Here is an 18,998-nt window from a genome sequence, read left to right as displayed (position 1 = left end):
CTGGGAGGAAAAAAAGGGAATTTGGAGACCCATGTACCAACTCGCTTTGCACTGCCTAAGCTGCCCACCCACCAGTGTGTACTCGGAAAGAGTTTGCAGCACAGCCGGGAACCTTATTGGTTCCCAGCTGTGGGATTTTAGAAAAAAAAATCGGGTTCCAAAACCAAAACCAAAACACGCAAGGACGGTTTGGCCAAAACCATAACATAAAGTTAATCCAGATTCAAAAACAAAACCAAAACCAGAACACAGGGGTCATTGAACATCTCTAGATTTTAGTATATGGGTTATTTAAAGGAGAAAGCCCCTTTAAAAGAAAGGTGAATTGCAATTATCAGCATATCAATAAATAACTGCTGTTGCTATCAGTCCTTCTGCCTCAGCAGGCTTTATTACTTGTTTAGGCATCACACAAAGATACACAATTTCATAATTATATCATTTCTTCTCCACATCCATTAGCTGTTTGGATCCATGCTCTAAGACCCCCACCCTTTGTCAGAGGTCTCTGAAGAAACTGAGCTCTACGAGGTAGCAAACAAATAGAAATAAATAATATTTTACGTGTGCTAATGATTGCAGTGTTTGGTTTCTGACTTTTAACACTGATTTACTTTGAGGCTAGATAGCTCTTAACTTAACCAGTTCTTTTTACTTATCGATCCCTGTTTTGAACCCGAGCGCAGGTCAAAATTTCATAGGCAGCAAACAGAGCTCTAAATTGTCCCTGCTTCCAGTCCCCATCTTCACATAGCTTCGGTTTATGACACAATGGTTCCAAAGAAATAAAAGCCAGTTCTACAACTTCCAAGGTGCTCTATTTTCTTATGTGAGTGTGTTCTCTGTACAGCGCTGCGGAATTAGTGGCGCTATATAAATAGCTGATGATGATTTGCTGTATACTCTGAACCAGGTCCTCCTATGTGGGGGCCATATTTCTGCAAGTATTCCTACAATGCAGAAGATGGGTTTCCCATCGGAGAGATCCCTATATTTAACGTATAGGGAATGCATTTGTTTGAAAAAAAAGTGGATTCTGTTTTAAAGCAACAGTGGTTGTAAATCCAAGAAATTGGTAGTGCATACAACGAGATGATTCAGCAAGCTTCTACATTACAATCTCACTTTCATCCCTTGACATGGAATTTCAGGGTCCTGAGGCATCCGTACAATAAGACACATGACATATCACTTGCTCAACAACACAGTCTAGAATCTTGTGGACCATGAAGTAGCATTAACAATGCATTATTCATGATGTAAAGTTGCTGTCTGTTTGTGATTCATATGCCTGTCATCATTTGTCACTAGTGTGTTTTGCAGCAGTAGAAAAACTCCCCACCACCTGTCATCTCCCTCCCTCCAATGTATTTCCCTCTTACCGTGCATCTGGAACCCAAGAAACTTACACAGATTGCTAGATCATGCACACAGCTTCACAGACAGTAGGAAATTCTATTTTTAACAATTCTATTTTCATCTCAGTATAAAAAAAAAAATCAGATTGGAAAGGACGCAGCATTTGAAGAGCATTAAGTCAAGTTTTCAATTATTTATCCGGAACGTTTGTTCCGTACAGGAGAAAATAAATACTATAGTCCTTTCGTTAGGAAGTTATTTCGAGTCATAACTAGGAGCAAACTATGAATTGGGAAACAAGGAGTAAGCATAAGGCTTGAGGTTACAAGTCATGTTTAATCATAAATATTTACCCAGAGCAGACGCTGCACATGTTCCGCCATTCAGGCAGTAATTACTGCAGTGGTTCATCTCACATCTTTCTCCGGAGAAACTGGGCCAGCAGTGGCATCTTAGATCGCCTTTCTCATTTATAATGCATCGGCCTCCGTTTTCACAAGTCAGTTTGCATAAGTCATCTGTATTGTAAGAAAGAAGGATCGTATCATGTTCCAAGAAAAGTCAGGAGCGATCAAAGGGCGGTCAGACAAAATAGTTGTAAATAAGACTTGGGTTCCCTTTGATGGCCGGTAATAGAGATGATTGCCTGAAAGGGAATTCGTTTTGGAGGCTACAATAGTGGTTTTTTTGCTTTTTATTTTATGCTTTCATATTTTTAAATAATGCTGTGTATGGAATGTGTTTCAGGTACAGTTTTCCTGTCCAAATCCAGCAATCTAGGTTTTGGTGCATAGAACACTGAAACATTAATGACGTTTTCATTGTTACAATGGTGTTGACTGTGGGATTCAAACCAGGGTCTTGGCAAGTTGTAGTAGCATACAATCAGCAACTGGAACCATGATACTGCCTATTCCACAGGAATATATATCAATAGATGGTTTTATGGTGTTAACATGCTAATGAGGACAATGACTGACAGGAAGAGAAAGTGAGCTGGATTATTGAGATGGGGAGCAGTGACTCAGTAAGTGATGTACATTATATACATTACATTAGTTGGCCTCAACATTAAATAACTGAGTTTCAATTTTCCATAATGCAACCACTTTAACCTTGCTTTGGGATTGTGCCGCAGAATAAATGGGTGGTTCACCCACCCACTGCCTCACAACACACAATGGCCACAGTGCTATGACTGGGCTATGTTTGACATTATTTTTATGCATATTACATTGTAATAACCCCTGAGTACATTAGACTATACTGTAATACCCTATTTTCACCCAACAGAGATTAGAGCACATTGCAATATACTTAAACTGTTCATTAGAGTGCAAAGCAATTCTCTTATCCCATGATCATTAGAGTGCACAGAAATTCTCGTATCCCTTGATCATTAGAGTGCACAGCAATACTAGATTCCCATGATCATTAGAGTGCACAGAAATTCTCATATCCCATGATCATTAGAGTGTACAGCAACACTCGTATCCCGTCATCATTAGAGTGCACAGCAAAACTAGATTCTCATTAGAGTGCACAGCAATACCCATATCCCTTGTTCATTAGAGTGCACAGCAACACTCTTATCCCATGATCATTAGAGCACAAAGCAATACTCTTGTCCCACGATCATTAGAGAGCACAGCAACACTTTTATCCCGTGATCATTAGAGCACAAAGCAATACTCTTGTCCCACGATCATTAGAGAGCACAGCAATACTCTTGTCCCACGATCATTAGAGAGCACAGCAACACTCTTATCCCATGATCATTGGAGTGCACAGCAATACCTTTAACCCAAGCTGAATGTAATATTGGGATTTGTGAGCAGAAGCTGAGGACTGCAGCCCAAGTCATCATATTACTCTGTACCCAGTTTATGGGTCTTAAAAATTAATCTTCACAATATGGAAATGTTGCCATTCCAATTACATTTACTCACTGGAGTCTGGTACAAACTGCTTTAAAAGTTGTACAAATTAATTGCATTTTTGATCATTTTATTAAATGCATATCCTCTCTGCTATGTCCCCCATCTGGACAGCCAAAATATAAAATAACAAGTTCAATAGAATCATAACAGCTATGCAGAAAAAACATTAATTCCACTCCATGATTAGCGTAAAGTATAATTAGCTCTAACCTGCATAATTTTGGTCTGAGCATGTCCCGTTAACTAGCGCTTTTCCTTCTGAACACACGCATGACGCTCCAGTGGGGTTTAGCAGACAGATGAACTCGCACTTTAAATCCAAACATGGATTGGGCACTGTTGGGAGGAGGCAAACACAAGAAGTCAATTCAAGAGTCAAAACTTGTGTCACATTGGAAACACTGCAGCTTGTTTAGACATATGTTTAGAATCCAACATAAAGAGGTGACGTTCTGCAACGTAGATCAGGGATAGACACAAAGGCAAAGTCATCTATCTCATGTATCTAAGACACATTGCAAAAGTTGTGTTAAAGGTAAAGTTACATTTGTGTATGTCACACTTATGATGCAATGGGGCTCGTTCAGAGCTGGATGCAAAGCAGAAGTAACTTACTCTTAAAAAAGCACAGAAAACCTGCGTATTTCTACCCATATGAAGTCATCTACATCTTGAGATGCGTACACCGGTGCATTAGCTGCATATGCGCCTGGTTTGCAACAAGTCATCCTCATCAGCGTGAATTTGCACTTGGGAGTAAAACATCCACCTTCTCTGTAGCGGAACTACCAATGGTGCAGCAGGTATGGAGATAATGGGGCATAATGGGGCCCGCTGCATGGCAGATGCAGAGGTTCGGGGGGTCACAACTCGCTAGTTCTGCCATTGCGCCTTCGAACATGTGAAAATGCGTGTTCCTGCAGGTCTGCCTGAGCCGCATTAGCATCAACACATCTTTAGTATACTCTAACTATGTTTTCTCTTCCTTGCCCCCGTGCTGCCTCTCTAAGTGCGGGCGGGCATAATTGTCACAATAATGCAAGTCTAAATAAGAGCAAATACGTATGTCCACTTTCTGAGCATGCGCATAGAGATTTCCTGCAAGATATGCATTGCGAACTTGCCCACCCTGTATCAGCCCCACATATTTTCCAGGAAATCTGTAGGTGGAATTGCGTACACAATAGGCAATTCTGCTTGAAATACGCTGGTTGTAGAAAGGCGCCTCAAATTTATATCATTCCTCATTGTTTGTGATTTCATTGCATCTGCCTTAGATGTGCTTTAAGGTACCATCATCATTGTCTTGTGTTTATAATTTTCCCATACAAACAACACAATCTAAAACATTAAGGGGTAAATTTACTAAACTGCGGGTTTGAAAAAGTGTTGTTGTCTATAGCAACCAATCAGATTCTAGCTGTCATTTTCTAGAATGTACTAAATAAATGATAACTAGAATCTGATTGGCTGCTATAAGCAACATCAACACTTTTTCAAACCCGCAGTTTAGTAAATATACCCCTGAGTGTTGTTTTTGTGTTCTATTGCTTTATTACTCACGGTATGGCTGTTTATAGTGATGCGCAACTAAGACACTTTTTGCTTTCTCCACGTTCAGGTTTAGATATTCCATAGCACCGTTCCCAAACTTCTGTATCCTAAAAGCGCCGTTTTTAAGACCCGCTCCATAAATGTAATCCTCGAATATGTCTATTCTGTGAGGGTACATCAGTCCTTCGGGAGAGAGAGAGAAGGAAGTCAGTCACCAAGCTGTTTATTAGGAGCATAAAACCAGACGGGGTTCTGACCAGAGTCTGATGTATGTGGATGTTTGTAAAAATGTTTTACAATTCAGCTGTCACTCTGCTTTGTTTTATGTCCTCCATAACAACGAGCTGCATCAGACAGCGAGACCTCCAAGGTCCAAAATTATATTTCTGTCTGCCCAAGACAAGCTCTGCAGTACAACTAATAACAAGCAATGGCTTTGTCAGAGATTACAACCAAACAACCACCTAATGCCCAAATGTCATTTCAAGGCAAACATGGTGCTGATTATTCTGTTTAACCCATTTAGGGCCATTAACGAATGTGCAAATATGCACCCAGCATGGTCATGTGCCTATAGGTAAGCTATTGTGAAAAAAAAATTACTGACAAGGGGCCTGATTCATTAAGGATCTTAACTTGAGAAAATTTTTATTTCAGTCTCCTGGACAAAACCATGTTACAATGCAAGGGGCGCAAATTAGTGTTCTGTTTTGCACATAAGTTAAATACTGACTGTTTTTTCATGTAGCACACAAATACTTGATAGCTTATTTGTACACTGAAATTTAAAGTTGATATTTGTGTGTTACATGAAAAAACAGTCAGTATTTAACTTATGTGCAAAACAGAATACTAATTTGCACCCCTTGCCATGTAACATGGTTTTGTCCAGGAGACTGAAATAAGAATTTTCTCAAGTTAAGATCCTTAATGAATCAGGCCCAAGATATTTAAATGAGATTCAACAGGTGGAGAAGGTGCTTTTATGGTGGAATTCCCTGGTTAAAGGGTCCCCTCAAAAGGGCTGAAAAGATGTGGCGATAATTAGGAGTTGTGCTTTACTTTCAATTGGGAGTTTTTTGTTTTTTTTACTATACCTCCGAACATGTATGAATTTGGAGAGTCGGGACAGAGCGTGCAAGATTTGGCTTTGCTATGCCTCATAGGGGAGTGCCACATTACATTGGGGGCATGCCATGGCCCACTGGGGTGTGTTGAGTGCTTTGTAAACTCTGAGTCATCCCCTTCCCCTAACCTAATAAGGCCCAGTCAGTGCCGAGCACTTGCCGCTGGTAAACATAGAAGGGCCATCACTTAGGGGGAGAGATCTTTCAACTGTCTTCAAAACGGTATCTGATAATCAAGGGCTAGCTGAGGGCCAGAAGGCCAGTTCCATAGTGGGCTAGCTTGGGCAAGGTCACTGGGCTACCTGCATTTATTTAACTTTTTAAAAAATGTTCCTAATAGGCTGTTGAGCCAAGTCTTGCCCCTGGGCTAAAATTTGGCAACCAGCCTCTGCTGATAATTGAGAAAGCAGGAGAGTCCCCTAAAATTGGGACTGTGACTCCTAAATCGGGACAATTGGGAAGGTGCATTTGATGTGGTTAAGCAAGCTTACAAGAGTACACAATTGTAACGCATGCAATAAAAACACATGTATATCTTGCAAGATGGGAATAATGTTGAGAGCACATACCTTGCATACTACTCACAACCATAACCAAATCAGAGCCGTCTAACTTGCTGGATCCAATGACGGACAGCTCAAAGTCAGCCCAGTAGAGACGCTGGCCAAAATGGTCTATGGCGAGTCCTGCATACAAACAAGCGAGACGTTACTTCTGAGGGTTTGCAAACTTTTTAGGCATTGTTGAACATATCACAGGAAGTCGACATAATTATTTGAAATACAAACAATTTGGGGAAAAAGAAAATATATTTCAGGTCTCCGCAGGTTATTTGCCATCCGTTAAGTTATGCACAGTTGTGTCAGCTCAGCTGCATTGTCCGAGCTTGTTGAGCATTAAATTGCATTTGTTTTATTTTCCTCTCCTGAAAGAACTTTCCTTTTGATCAGCTTGAGAATCCAGTGACGGCAGGCTCTTAATAATAAAACACAAGCTGTTTGTATTCTGTACGATCTGTACGTGGCGAGCAGAATGGAGCTGTGTGAAGCTGAGTGTTCAGGAACCTAAAGCTGACATACTTCCTAATAATGATTTTATCTGAAATAAAGTCTTGCCAATCAACTTGCAGCCTGTCGCGGCTTCAGAACAAAAAGCATTCTTTGGAAAAACTTTTAGAATCACAACTGTACACACACTCGAGGCAATAAGTGTATGTGACAACATAGACTGCTGATAAAAACAATTAAATCTAGCCATTTATGTTACACATTAATGACTTAGACCTGTGTTTAATTAAAGAATGTTTATAGTTATAGATTTTTTTCTAAAACTGTGGGGTCTATTTAACAAGCGGTGAAGAGCCGAAATGCCGACTTAAACGCAGGAAAAGACTCTAGGTTAACAGCATGGTGGCTCAGTGGTTAGCACTTCTGCCTCACAGCACTGGGGTCAAGAGTTCAATTCCCGACTATGGCTCTATCTGTGTGGAGTTTGTATGTTTTCCCTGTGTTTGCGTGGGTTTCCTCCGGGTGCTCCGGTTTCCTCCCACACTCCAAAAACATACTAGTAGGTTAATTGGCTGCTATCAAAATTTACCCTAATCTCTCTCTCTGCCTGTGTGTTTGTGTGTGTGTGTGTGTGTGTGTGTGTGTGTGTGTGTGTGTGTGTGTGTTAGGGAATATAGACTGTAAGCTCCAATGGGGCAGGGACTGATGTGAATGAGTTCTCTGTACAGCGCTGCAGAAATAGTGACGCTACATAAATAAATGGTGATGATGATGATAACACCTGGAGAAATCTCCAGCCTTAACCCAAGTAACTATGCTTGCAGCTGCATTAGGCAATTTATTCAGGTCAGGATTGCATTATTTGACCGCTATAATAGGATCCAGTTGAACTTCGCTGGATCCCTCATGGATCCAGCAGGAAAAAGGCTTCATACAGGAGGGGGGTTTCGTCAGGGGGTCACAGAGCAGCCCCAGCATGGTAGATTTCAGCAATGCTTCATTATGTATCGCTGCAAGTTCATTTCAACCATCTACTGCTCTTTCGGGAAACATATTGCCTTACATCACTATTCTCCTTTCATCACGTCTAAGTGTGCCTTTTTATTTTAGAATTTAACTTAAACTGAAATCTTCCTTCTTCTAAGTTTGCTGAACTCCCTAAGTCATCCCTCCCAACATTAGAGTACCCAGGATCGGGACGGGGGGTGCTCATGTCACGATGAAGACACAGTCACTTCATAATGGGGACCTGGCAATCCCCCAGAGGGGGTGACGCACCAGGCTGAAATCTCCCTTCCCCTCCCAACAGTGGGACAAACATGACTATAGTTGGGACAGCAGAACAGAGCCCTAAAATCGTGACTGTGGAAAATCTGGACAATAGGGAGGTATGTTGTTCCTATCACCAACCATTAAAAATGTATATTATAGCTTAGGATTTTATGTGTGTATGTATATCAAGGTGTGATAATCTTTCTTAACGTTGTATAGTTTTGGATACAAAAAAGTCAAATCACTTCATTGGCTTTATCTTGCATAAAACTCCAGCCATCGACAATCATCATGCAGACAAGACGGGAAATGTTGCGTTACTTATGTGATGCCTGAACTGTGTAGTCAGAGATACTATCAGGTTACAACACTGTCTGCTATGGCTAAGCAAGTTATGGAGAGGGAAAGTGTATATACTGTATAGGCACAGCCACCTTTCAAAACTCAATTCTAGAATCACACTTAGTTACCAAGATCTGCTTAATTCCAGTACCCAACACCACCTAAGTATATCTTTACCAATCTGTTGATGTTCTCTAAATGATATACTGTACATAATAACTGGATAGATTGTATGGCTTGTGTTTTTCCCCAGTTGCAGGGTCCCCTATGCTTTCATTGGGCTATCATCGCTCAGGTTAAACCTATGCTGGGAAGTCCGGTAATACCAACATACTGCTGGCTGCTCACAGTTTCCAAAGTATAGGTCCATGGATCTGTAGTTAGGAAATGGGCAAACTACGGTATACGTATTCATACAATGTGGGAGAAAACAGTAGCTGTAGGGGATATCCGTTTGCTATTGATATAATGCACAGTTATGCAGTGGTTCACTAATTACATCCAAGACAGTATTCTAAAATTGCAAGGTCCACTGTAAACCCTTTCCCCCTTACTCCCCTCCAAGGGTGTATTCTAAGCTTAGTTAGGGGAAGTTTTGTGTTAAAAGCAGCTTCATATATGCAGTCACTCTTTATATCTTATCTATAATATCAATATCCATCTGAAGATGAAGTCTCAAGTTAACATATAATTCTAAAGCTGACCACGCTCTAAGTGTTTGGTTTACAGTTTGTTTCTAGACAATCAAAATCCAGTTCAGGTTGGGATGGAAAATAAGGTTGGATGATGACCCCATGGCATGTGCTTCATTTCATTAGATGACATTTCTAGATGATGGTAGTGTGGACAACCAAGTTCTATTACATTATGATTGCAGTGGATCAATGCAATCTTATCAAATGGTGAAAATTGGACTTCTACACGTCTGGCCTAATTACCCACAGAACCAAATCAGAGTGAAACATGTGAACAGTATCACAAACTAGGGCTCTGCATGGTTGAATAGAGACATATATTCTTCATTTACTCCTAAGTATATAGATATAAAGGATGGGATAGAAAACAATAATTCTGTTATTGCTTTTCTTGTTTAACGAGTGTGATGTCTACAATGTGTTGATTGTTTTGTCAGACCAGGCCTTATGGGGCTGTGAGTCAATCAGCCATCACACTATGAAACCATTAACCCTTAACCAACGTCAATAAGAAAAATCAATTGTCATAACTCTTTAAAGTGTGCTCGTTTTCAGTTATATAAGCGGCGGGTAATTATCTTTACTCTCTGCTCCAGAACCAATTGCACTAGAAGAGTGTACTATGTAATATTCCTCTGCAGCTAATTACAAAGACATAGGGGTATATTTACTAAACTACGGTTTTGAAAGAGTGGAGATGTTGCCTATAGCAACCAATCAGATTCTAGCTGTCATTTTGTAGAATGTACTAAATAAATGATAACTAGAATCTGATTGGTTGCTATAGGCAACATCTCTACTTTATCAAACCCGCAGCTTAGTAAATCTAGCCCATAGTGTCACTTCCTGAGACCCAAGTCAAGAGAATCCCATAAGGGAGTAGTCTTTTTTTTTTTTTGCAAAAGGTCAAGCATGGGGTATTCAGTAACATGGAAATTTTTCAGCATTTCTGCATTCAAGGATTGTTGCTAGATTCCACAGGGATACAGGGACCACCATCAAAACCCAGATAACAATATTTATAATCCGGCCAATCAAACAAATGTACAATGTAAAAATTTACAAGTCACATCAATAAAAGAACAATTACCAAGACTTAGATGTAGATTTATCAAACCTCCTAAATAGGAAAAGTGGAGGTGTTGCCCATTGCAACCAATCATATTCTAGCTATCATTTATCTACTACATTCTATGAAATGATAGGTAGAATCTGATTGGTTGCCATGGGCAACATCTCCACTTTTCAATTCACTAGGATCTAGTGACCAAAGACAGTGAACTGAAAATCTGCATTTTGATTAATACCAGTTCAGCCCAAAATATGGATGTCCCCATAATGTATTTTCTATAGAAGTAGGAGCTTGGTTCTCTAAAAAGTGCAGCTAACTAGAGTCATAATCATTTATGATATTGAATTGTACAGCCTTAGTGAAATGGTGGGATACCTGTTGGTCTCTGCAAGTTTTTTTGCACTATAACTCTTCGTAACGTGCCGTCCATGGCAGCCTCTTCTATATGTGAACGATCTCCAATGACTGTCCAGTACATCATCCTGGCATCAGCAAAAAAAACATAAATAGATACAGGTAATGAAGAAATTATTATAAAACATATTGGACATTTTGTGGGCGTGAAAAAAATTGAGTAGAAATGAGTTTTGGGCAGCACAGTGGCTCAGTGGTTAGCACTTCTGCCTCACAGCACTGGGGTCATGAGTTCAATTCCCGACCATGGCCTTATCTGTGTGGAGTTTGTATGGTCTCCTCATGTTTGTGTGGGTTATCTCCGGGTGCTCCGGTTTCCTCCCACACTCTAAAAACATACTGATAGGTTAATTGGCTGCTGACAAAACTAACCCTAGTCTGTGTGTGTGTGTGTGTGTGTGTGTGTGTGTGTGTGTGTTAGGGAATTTAGACCAGTGTCGGACTGGGACATGAAGGGCCCACCGGGGGAAATGCAGCGGTAGGGGCCCACTACAATGGGGTGTGGCCAACTGTAAGAGGGGTTGTGGTCAGTCATTAAAGGGGATGGGGTCAGGCCATGGAGGACAACGTATAGCACCTTAGTATGGTCCATAAAGAAAAAGAGGACATTTGCAGTGAGGAGCCGCGAAGGAAAAGACAGAAGAGAAGAAAGAAGTCAATAGGAAAGTAAGTGAAGGGGAGCAAATGCAGCATGGAGGGCACTGTGTGAAACAGGGGAGACAGGGAAAGGGGAGGGATGAATTGAATACAATCAATCATCATCAGCTATTTGTGTGCTGTCCATTCTTTGTGGTTAGTGTTCTCTCCCCTCATAGTGTACACAGAAAACAAATGCTATACTACAGTACTAGAGATCAACCATTCATCATATGAAAACCACAATATAAGGGTATAGACTAAAAATTAATATATCCATGAAGCACTATGGAGACCACAAAATTATTAGCATAAAAATATATGCACATTTAAAATATTACATAAATCTAATTACACTCTAGACACTGGCAAATAAAAACAGGACTCTAAAAAATGATCTACCCACAAAATGTACACTCAATAATAATCCAATGCCACTACAAAGGACAAAAGCAAAACATTAATATTAAAGCATATAGCAGATGCAATCCTATAAGGACCTAACTGTCTGAATGTGTTTTATTCTGATTAAGATATGCTTCTATAGGGAATAGAGTCCCACAATTGATTGAAAACAAATAAACATGGAACATGATATAAACAGTGAATTTGGTTACTAGTTTATTAGGAATCCATTCATTGGTCAGCTGCAATAGGATCCTTTTATAGAGGCACTGAAGACGTATATTGCAATGAAGCCATTCTAATTTATCTCCCTCCCTCCGAGGTCACACAGTGGAGAGCTCTAGAGAAGTTTGCACGATTTATTACTTACTGATTACACGGACTCACACTGCAGTTAGGACGGCAACTTTATGACTACAGGACGCCTGCAACTACAGCAGAAGGAGTAATCTGAGATCTGTGTCACTGTGAAGCATTTCTGCCTCTCTCTGTCTCAGGAGCAGGAAGTGTTCTCACGTGCTGGCTGTAGGCAGGGATTAGTTTGACAGTCTCCGTTTCATATGTAGACTGACCGCAACTCGGTAATTCTCTGCTCTGCCTCACCAACAAAGAGGGCGGGGTTATCAGGCAACAGGGCCTCCCGGGGGATACCCCGGCTCCCCGGCAGGCCAGTCCGACACTGATTTAGACTGTAAGCTCCAATGGGGCCGGGACTGATGTGAGTGACAAATATTCTCTGTACAGCGCTGCGGACTTGTTGGAGCTATATAAACAATTGATGATAATGATTATTTCTAATGTAAGTATTGAATAAATATATCAGAGGAAAATCTTTGCAAAAATCCTGAAGAAATTGAATCCCCACAAAAAATCCTGAAGAAATTGAATCCCCACAAAAAGGAACGCACCAATCGGTATTACGTCAAAAGCAGAGGTCTATCTTGACCCTTAATTGTCCTTCCAGCGTCCCATCACTGCGGGTGCTCAGAGATCTGGCGTCAATTGTTAGAACCCTGTGACCATTAAACAAAGTGGTGAGGCGATGGAAGTAAAGGTGATGACATAGGGTCCGGACTACGATCACCTTTACTTTAAGAGCCCCTGTAGCATAACAGATAGAAGTCCTAGAGAAGATACTAGTACCATGCTTAGTCTTCTGGGGGACGCATATGAGGCACTAATCCCTTAATGCAGTTAGGAGGGACTGTGCTCATGGATCAAGATCCAGTGACCAGGTGCCAACCCATACAGCCTACGTTACATCCCAACATTGCCACCATATGTGTGGGCTGCCATTAATTACTGCCAAAAAGGTGCTGGTGGCCACCTATCATTGTCACATACACCAGCCACTGAAAACAGAGGATCTTTCACCTCTTCTCTCCGAATTTTTCTGCCAGCAGCCAAGTTTACCCATGCCCGAGTCCCGTCCTGGGTGTGACCACAAACAGGTATGGTACTTTTTTCCATTACAAAGGTGGAACTATCATGTAAGTAGAATCCGTACTACATTGCAACAGTTTAGATTAATGTATCTGTTAGAAGCTCGGGATGTTCTAGTTAACTGAAATAAAAAGAAAACACATGCTGTCCAGCTGTGCCCCGTAAACTCTGCTCCATAGGTAAACTGGTTTATTCGTGACAATAATGTCTATTAGTTGAAAGAAGAAGACATTTAAACCTACCCTTTTTTGGGATTTACAGCAATTGCATAAGGCTCCCCTGCGATGTTGGTGAGGAGACGTGTGCAGTTAGGTCCGTCTATCTGACCTACGTTTATGGAATATCTCAGGCTGGTCCAGTGAGTGGTGTAATAACTGAACCAGTGCATGCGGGAGTGATCCGTCCAGTAGATGTTTCCCGTCACCCAGTCCACAGCGATATCTCTAGGTCTTTTGAACTCAGGACACTGAAAAAATAAACATTTTCGTGGCTCAGTGGTCATGCTGTGTATTATATTGCCATGCATTCCACATGAGAATGGGAACATGTCTCTAATAAAATTGATAAGCTTAAACTGGAATTCATTCAACTAAATAGAAGGGAACAGTCAAACAGTCAAAACACATTTAGTGCAACACATCCTTTTGCATACCTCCCAATATCTGTAGTGGACCGGTCAGCTACACAAAGTGGGGGCAGACATTTTATGGGCTGAACTAAAATTCTTGAGAACATAGAACCAATAACTTCAGCATTTAAATTAGGCCTCATGAATATTACATACTTCCCAACATTTATAAATTCCTAAATCAGGACATGGGCACGCCTCTTTATATGTCCATGTTGCATTGTTAGGCTGCTCCCAACATCAGTTCACTAGGAACCAGTGACATCACTGAGAATGCAGCCTATCCATTCACTAGGAACCAGTGACATCACTGAGAATGCAGCCTATCCATTCACTAGGAACCAGAGACATCACTGAGAATGCAGCCTATCCATTCACTAGGAACCAGTGACATCACTGAGAATGCAGCCTATCCATTCACTAGGAACCAGTGACATCACTGAGAATGCAGCCTATCCAATCACTAGGAACCAGTGACATCACTGAGAATGCAGCCTATCCATTCACTAGGACCCAGTGACATCACTGAGAATGCAGCCTATCAATTCACTAGGAACCAGTGACATCACTGAGGCATTGTTAGGCTGCATTCTTCCGACGACTTTTCCAGCCCACCAAATGGCTGTGTGGAGGGAGTGGTTACAATTTCAATTCTCAACCTAAACCTTATCCCTTGATTTGAAGGTCCAAACCAATACCATCAACAAAGGATCTCCTCAGGTCCCTTCCCTCTCCTAAAATCATCCTTAAATTGGAGCACGCACCAGAGACACCTGTAACCGCTCACTGTGGTGATAGGGGACACACCTTCCAACTTCCCACAATCGGGGGACAGTCCCGCTGAATTCAGGGCAGTTGGGAGGTATGATATAGGCGGACTGCAGATTAGCCCAGCCCACAAAATTGCTGACTCCCCCTGTGTGTAGGCAATAGGTCCGTTATAAAAAAAAAACCACAAAAATGACACAGCTCTAGTATATTGAAATTTTGACAACTATTTAATCATTTTAAAGATAAATATAAAAAAAAAACCTAAAAAAAATGATTATGGCCTCTAGATTTTGATGGCCTACTCTTTAAGATCATGAAACCCTTTGCATTATATTGCGACTACAGTATATTGACATTACTGCACGTTGGTACAATATTAAATAGTCACGTTACAACTAAAGGCTCTCTGCACTCATTGTTCTCAAACAGCTCAATCAAGTTTGAATCTTAGGCGAGGAGCCCCCAACAAATTGCTACTGCAGATGGGCGTGCAGGGTTCTAAAACCAGGATGTTAATGGCCAATTATGAGCTGCCAATGTCAAATTATAGCTACGTACAGATATATTCGTCAAAATAACAATTTCCAAAAATACATTTCGGCATTACCCTTTGAGAACACAACCAAGATATAGTGTCTTAAACTAATAACTCACAATTAAGCCACTTCTGGTCTCTTTGCCCCCTCTGCCATGAAACGTGTTATAGAAAATGCCTCCTGGATTGAACTGGGTGCTCCATAAAATCATATTGCCTTGGAGGTACATATCCATCCCAGTGATCCGAGAGTTGTGCGCGATTCGTGATATTTGCTGATGCTCCACACTGCGGCCAAAAGGGTATCTGAAAGCGAGGACCTCAGTGTCATTGGCGACGTAGAGAACTTGTTCTTCGGAGTCTGAAATAATCCAATCACATTTATTAAATTATTAGTCCACTTATTGTATATGTTTAGTGCTAATTTGCTCCTAACTCTAAACCTTAACTCTAAATCGGTCCTGAAATGTTTCGCACTAAATTTCCGTCAGGATGTCTATCATAGAATGATGGTTTTAAAGTGTTGTCTGTTGACCTGATATTTGGTAGAAAATTCCTTGGAAGCAAATTAGAAAAGAAAGAAACCAATCCAGTAGCTTTATGTTATGTATTTAAATTATGTTTCTACATTTTCCAAAGACTCCCACAGGATGAACATCCTTAATGAGATACCCTTAAATTGTACCTTTTGTCTACTCAGAGAGGAAGAAGCCAATTTGTGGCTAAACATTCTAGACAATGCAGCCTATCCAATCACTAGGAACCAGTGACATCATAGAGAATGCAGCCGATCCAATCACTAGGAACCAGTGACATCACTGAGAATGCAGCCTATCCAATCACTAGGAACCAGTGACATCACTGAGAATGCAGCCTATCCATTCACTAGGATCCAGCGACATTACTGAGAATGCAGCCTACCCATTCACTAGGAACAGCTACATCACTGAGAATGGAGCCTATCCATTCAGTAGGAACCAGTGACATCACTGAGAATGCAGCCTATCCATTCACTAGGAACCAGCGACATCACTGAGAATGCAGCCTATCCATTCACTAGGAACCAGTGACATCACTAAGAATGCAGCCTATCCATTCACTAGGAACCAGTGACATCACTGAGAATGCAGCCTATCCTTTCACTAGGAACCAGTGATATAACTGAGAATGCAGCCTATCCATTCACTAGGAACCAGTGACATCACTGAAAATGCAGCCTATCCATTCACTAGGAACCAGTGACATCACTGAGAATGCAGCCTATCCATTCACTAGGAACCAGTGACATCACCTAGAATGCAGCCTATCCATTCACTAGGAACCAGTGACATCACTGAGAATGCAGCCTATCCATTCACTAGGAACCAGTGATATAACTGAGAATGCAACCTACCCATTCACTAGGAACCAGTGATATAACTGAGAATGCAGCCTATCAATTTATTGCGGACAGTGATTTGAAGGTCCAAACCAATACCATCAACAAGGATCTCCACAGGAGTAAATGACTACACAAAAATTATATAAAGCTTACCTCCCAACTGTCCCAATTTCAGAGGGACAGTACAGATTTTAGAACATGTTTGGTGGGAATGTTGGGGAAAGGGAGATATCTTATAGACAATCTAGCACTTTACAGCGTTAAGCAGCCCTCTGGGTCGGGGCTATGCCTTCATAGTGACATGACCACGCCCCCATAGTGACATGGCCACACCTCCTGCCCCTCTCCTGATGGCTAACATGTTGGGATGTAAAGGATTTTAAGAATTATTTACGAACTGCAGATTATGAGTTTTATTTATTAAATAGCAAAAAGCCTCCTCTCCGGTGTGTTTTTGCTCTATACATCAATAGCCACAAGCCTTCTTCTGCCATTGCCTTCTCACCATGGCGATAGCGAAAGAAAATAATTACTTTAAAATATTTAATTCTTTTAAAACATTTTTTTTATTTTTTAAACATATCTTTAGCAATCTATTTTTTATTATAAATTTATTTTTAATTAGTGGAGCTGAAATCCCAAGCCCGAACTGTTTATTACATGTATATAATAACTCTTAAAAACCTTTATTTGATCTAAATTTTCTAATGTATTGGTATTTATAAGTTTAAGATGAGTTTAAGATAAGTTCTCCCTCTAAAAAACTGAATGACCCAAATCATACCCCGACCAAGGCCTGACTATCCAATAGACTGACACCATTTTTTAATCTTAACATAGTCCCATGGTAAAGGCTGAAGACAATGAGTCATCCTCTGACGGACGCATGAGGATATGTGAGTAGGAGAGACAAGGACCGCGGCATGTGAAGATTGAAGAGCCCCCCTTCCAGCCTGAGTAGCGCTCATTCATGGCTCCAATCCCCTATACAGCTCCGATTTAATTAAAACAAAATGAGTGACAGAGATTGCATTTAAAAAGCAAAGTGGAGTTGATTTTCGAAAAACACAGGAGCATAAACATTAGGGGGAGGGGGATGAAGGAAGATGGATTTTAATTTAAAGACGAGTTTAATTTTACCTTTAGCCTGTTGTGGAAGGAGAGAGGGCACTACGAGCGTATTATCCTATGGCGGCCTGAACCCTTAATAAGCCCCTGACCCCAGCATTACCAAACTTTACAAACAGTGTAAATAAAAAATTCAGTAACTACCATTCACCTTTGACAATACAGCTGTGATCCCTTTCTAAGAAGTTCCTATCACACGAGCAGCTGTAGGACCCCTTCAGGTTAGTACAATGGTGCGAGCAGTTCCTCAGGATTAAGCACTCATTGATATCTGCAACACATGGAAAAAATACTGCATAGCATCAGGAAGCCAACATCAATTACTGATCATTTGTGTCATTTACAATTAAAATGTACGTAATCTCCATGGCGTATATATTTAACTTATTTTAAGTGGTTTTCCCTGGCACACCTGACTTCACGCGGCATTTCCAGTTGGACATTGAGACATATAAATGTATTCTGTCACCCTGGTTTGGAATCACTGATCTTGCAGTTTAAATAACATCATTTTCATTTATCTACAGAGTCAAATGAAGACACCAATCTGTCATAGCACAATTACATTGCTGAGTTACCAATAAGTAACAAAACAAAAACAGTTTGATGTTATGGTCCCTTTAAACGGTTTGATATCACAGTTGATCTCTGGATGTCACAAGTTACCTCCCCAAGCCGCGTTCATGGTTCAGGATGGATCTTGCTCAATGGCTTCTTATAATATAATACACAAGTGACATTAATGTATGTTTAAATTCCTGTAAAAATAGCTGTATAAATAGTGAGTTCTGATGTAATCAATTCATTGGTCATTAGCAAATATATATGTTATCAATTATAATGTAGAATCTACTGTAAACTATTACATATATTTAAAGTCGCCTTGAATTTTTGGGACCTGTATAAACGTTTTTATATGGTCACTGAACCCTTCAGTCGCTTCTAAAATCAGGCAGTGTATTATCCCATGTGTACATGTCACCAACCCTGTTATACAAAATAATATTTGGGTTCATTCCGAACTGAATTATAACTAGAAGAATTGAGCACTAATATAACACACTGGTAGAGTACCAGAGTCCAATGTCTGATTAGTAATATAATGTTTCAGCATCTTGCATTGTCTCAGCGGTTCTCAGAGAGGAAGAAAAATAACTTTGCTTTCTTGGATTAAAAGTCATTTCTCCAATAATCAGAACTGACAGTACCACCAGAAACATTATTTCCGCATCGCACCGGATACTCAGAGAGAATGTGTCTGTTAAGCCTCAGCGCCTCTAATCTGGAGC

At 40.6% G+C, this 18,998-nt stretch overlaps 1 protein-coding gene across 1 annotated transcript in view; it reads right to left on the bottom strand.

Annotated features, from left to right (window-relative positions):
* The window catches only part of LRP1B (LDL receptor related protein 1B), a 728,477-nt gene that overhangs the window by 46,839 nt on the left and 662,640 nt on the right, over nucleotides 1-18,998 (bottom strand). The window contains exons 75-82 of the mRNA XM_075181401.1: nucleotides 17,861-17,980; nucleotides 15,320-15,561; nucleotides 13,509-13,732; nucleotides 10,744-10,850; nucleotides 6,550-6,666; nucleotides 4,863-5,036; nucleotides 3,510-3,635; nucleotides 1,713-1,877 (exon numbers count right to left, since the gene is read on the bottom strand). Of these exons, the coding sequence (XP_075037502.1) occupies nucleotides 1,713-1,877; nucleotides 3,510-3,635; nucleotides 4,863-5,036; nucleotides 6,550-6,666; nucleotides 10,744-10,850; nucleotides 13,509-13,732; nucleotides 15,320-15,561; nucleotides 17,861-17,980 (1,275 nt within the window). The remainder of the gene's footprint in view (nucleotides 1-1,712; nucleotides 1,878-3,509; nucleotides 3,636-4,862; nucleotides 5,037-6,549; nucleotides 6,667-10,743; nucleotides 10,851-13,508; nucleotides 13,733-15,319; nucleotides 15,562-17,860; nucleotides 17,981-18,998) is intronic.

The sequence above is a fragment of the Mixophyes fleayi genome, chromosome 7, assembly GCF_038048845.1.
Source record: "Mixophyes fleayi isolate aMixFle1 chromosome 7, aMixFle1.hap1, whole genome shotgun sequence".
NCBI lineage: Eukaryota > Metazoa > Chordata > Amphibia > Anura > Limnodynastidae > Mixophyes > Mixophyes fleayi.
This window is presented reverse-complemented; position numbering and strand designations above follow the sequence as displayed.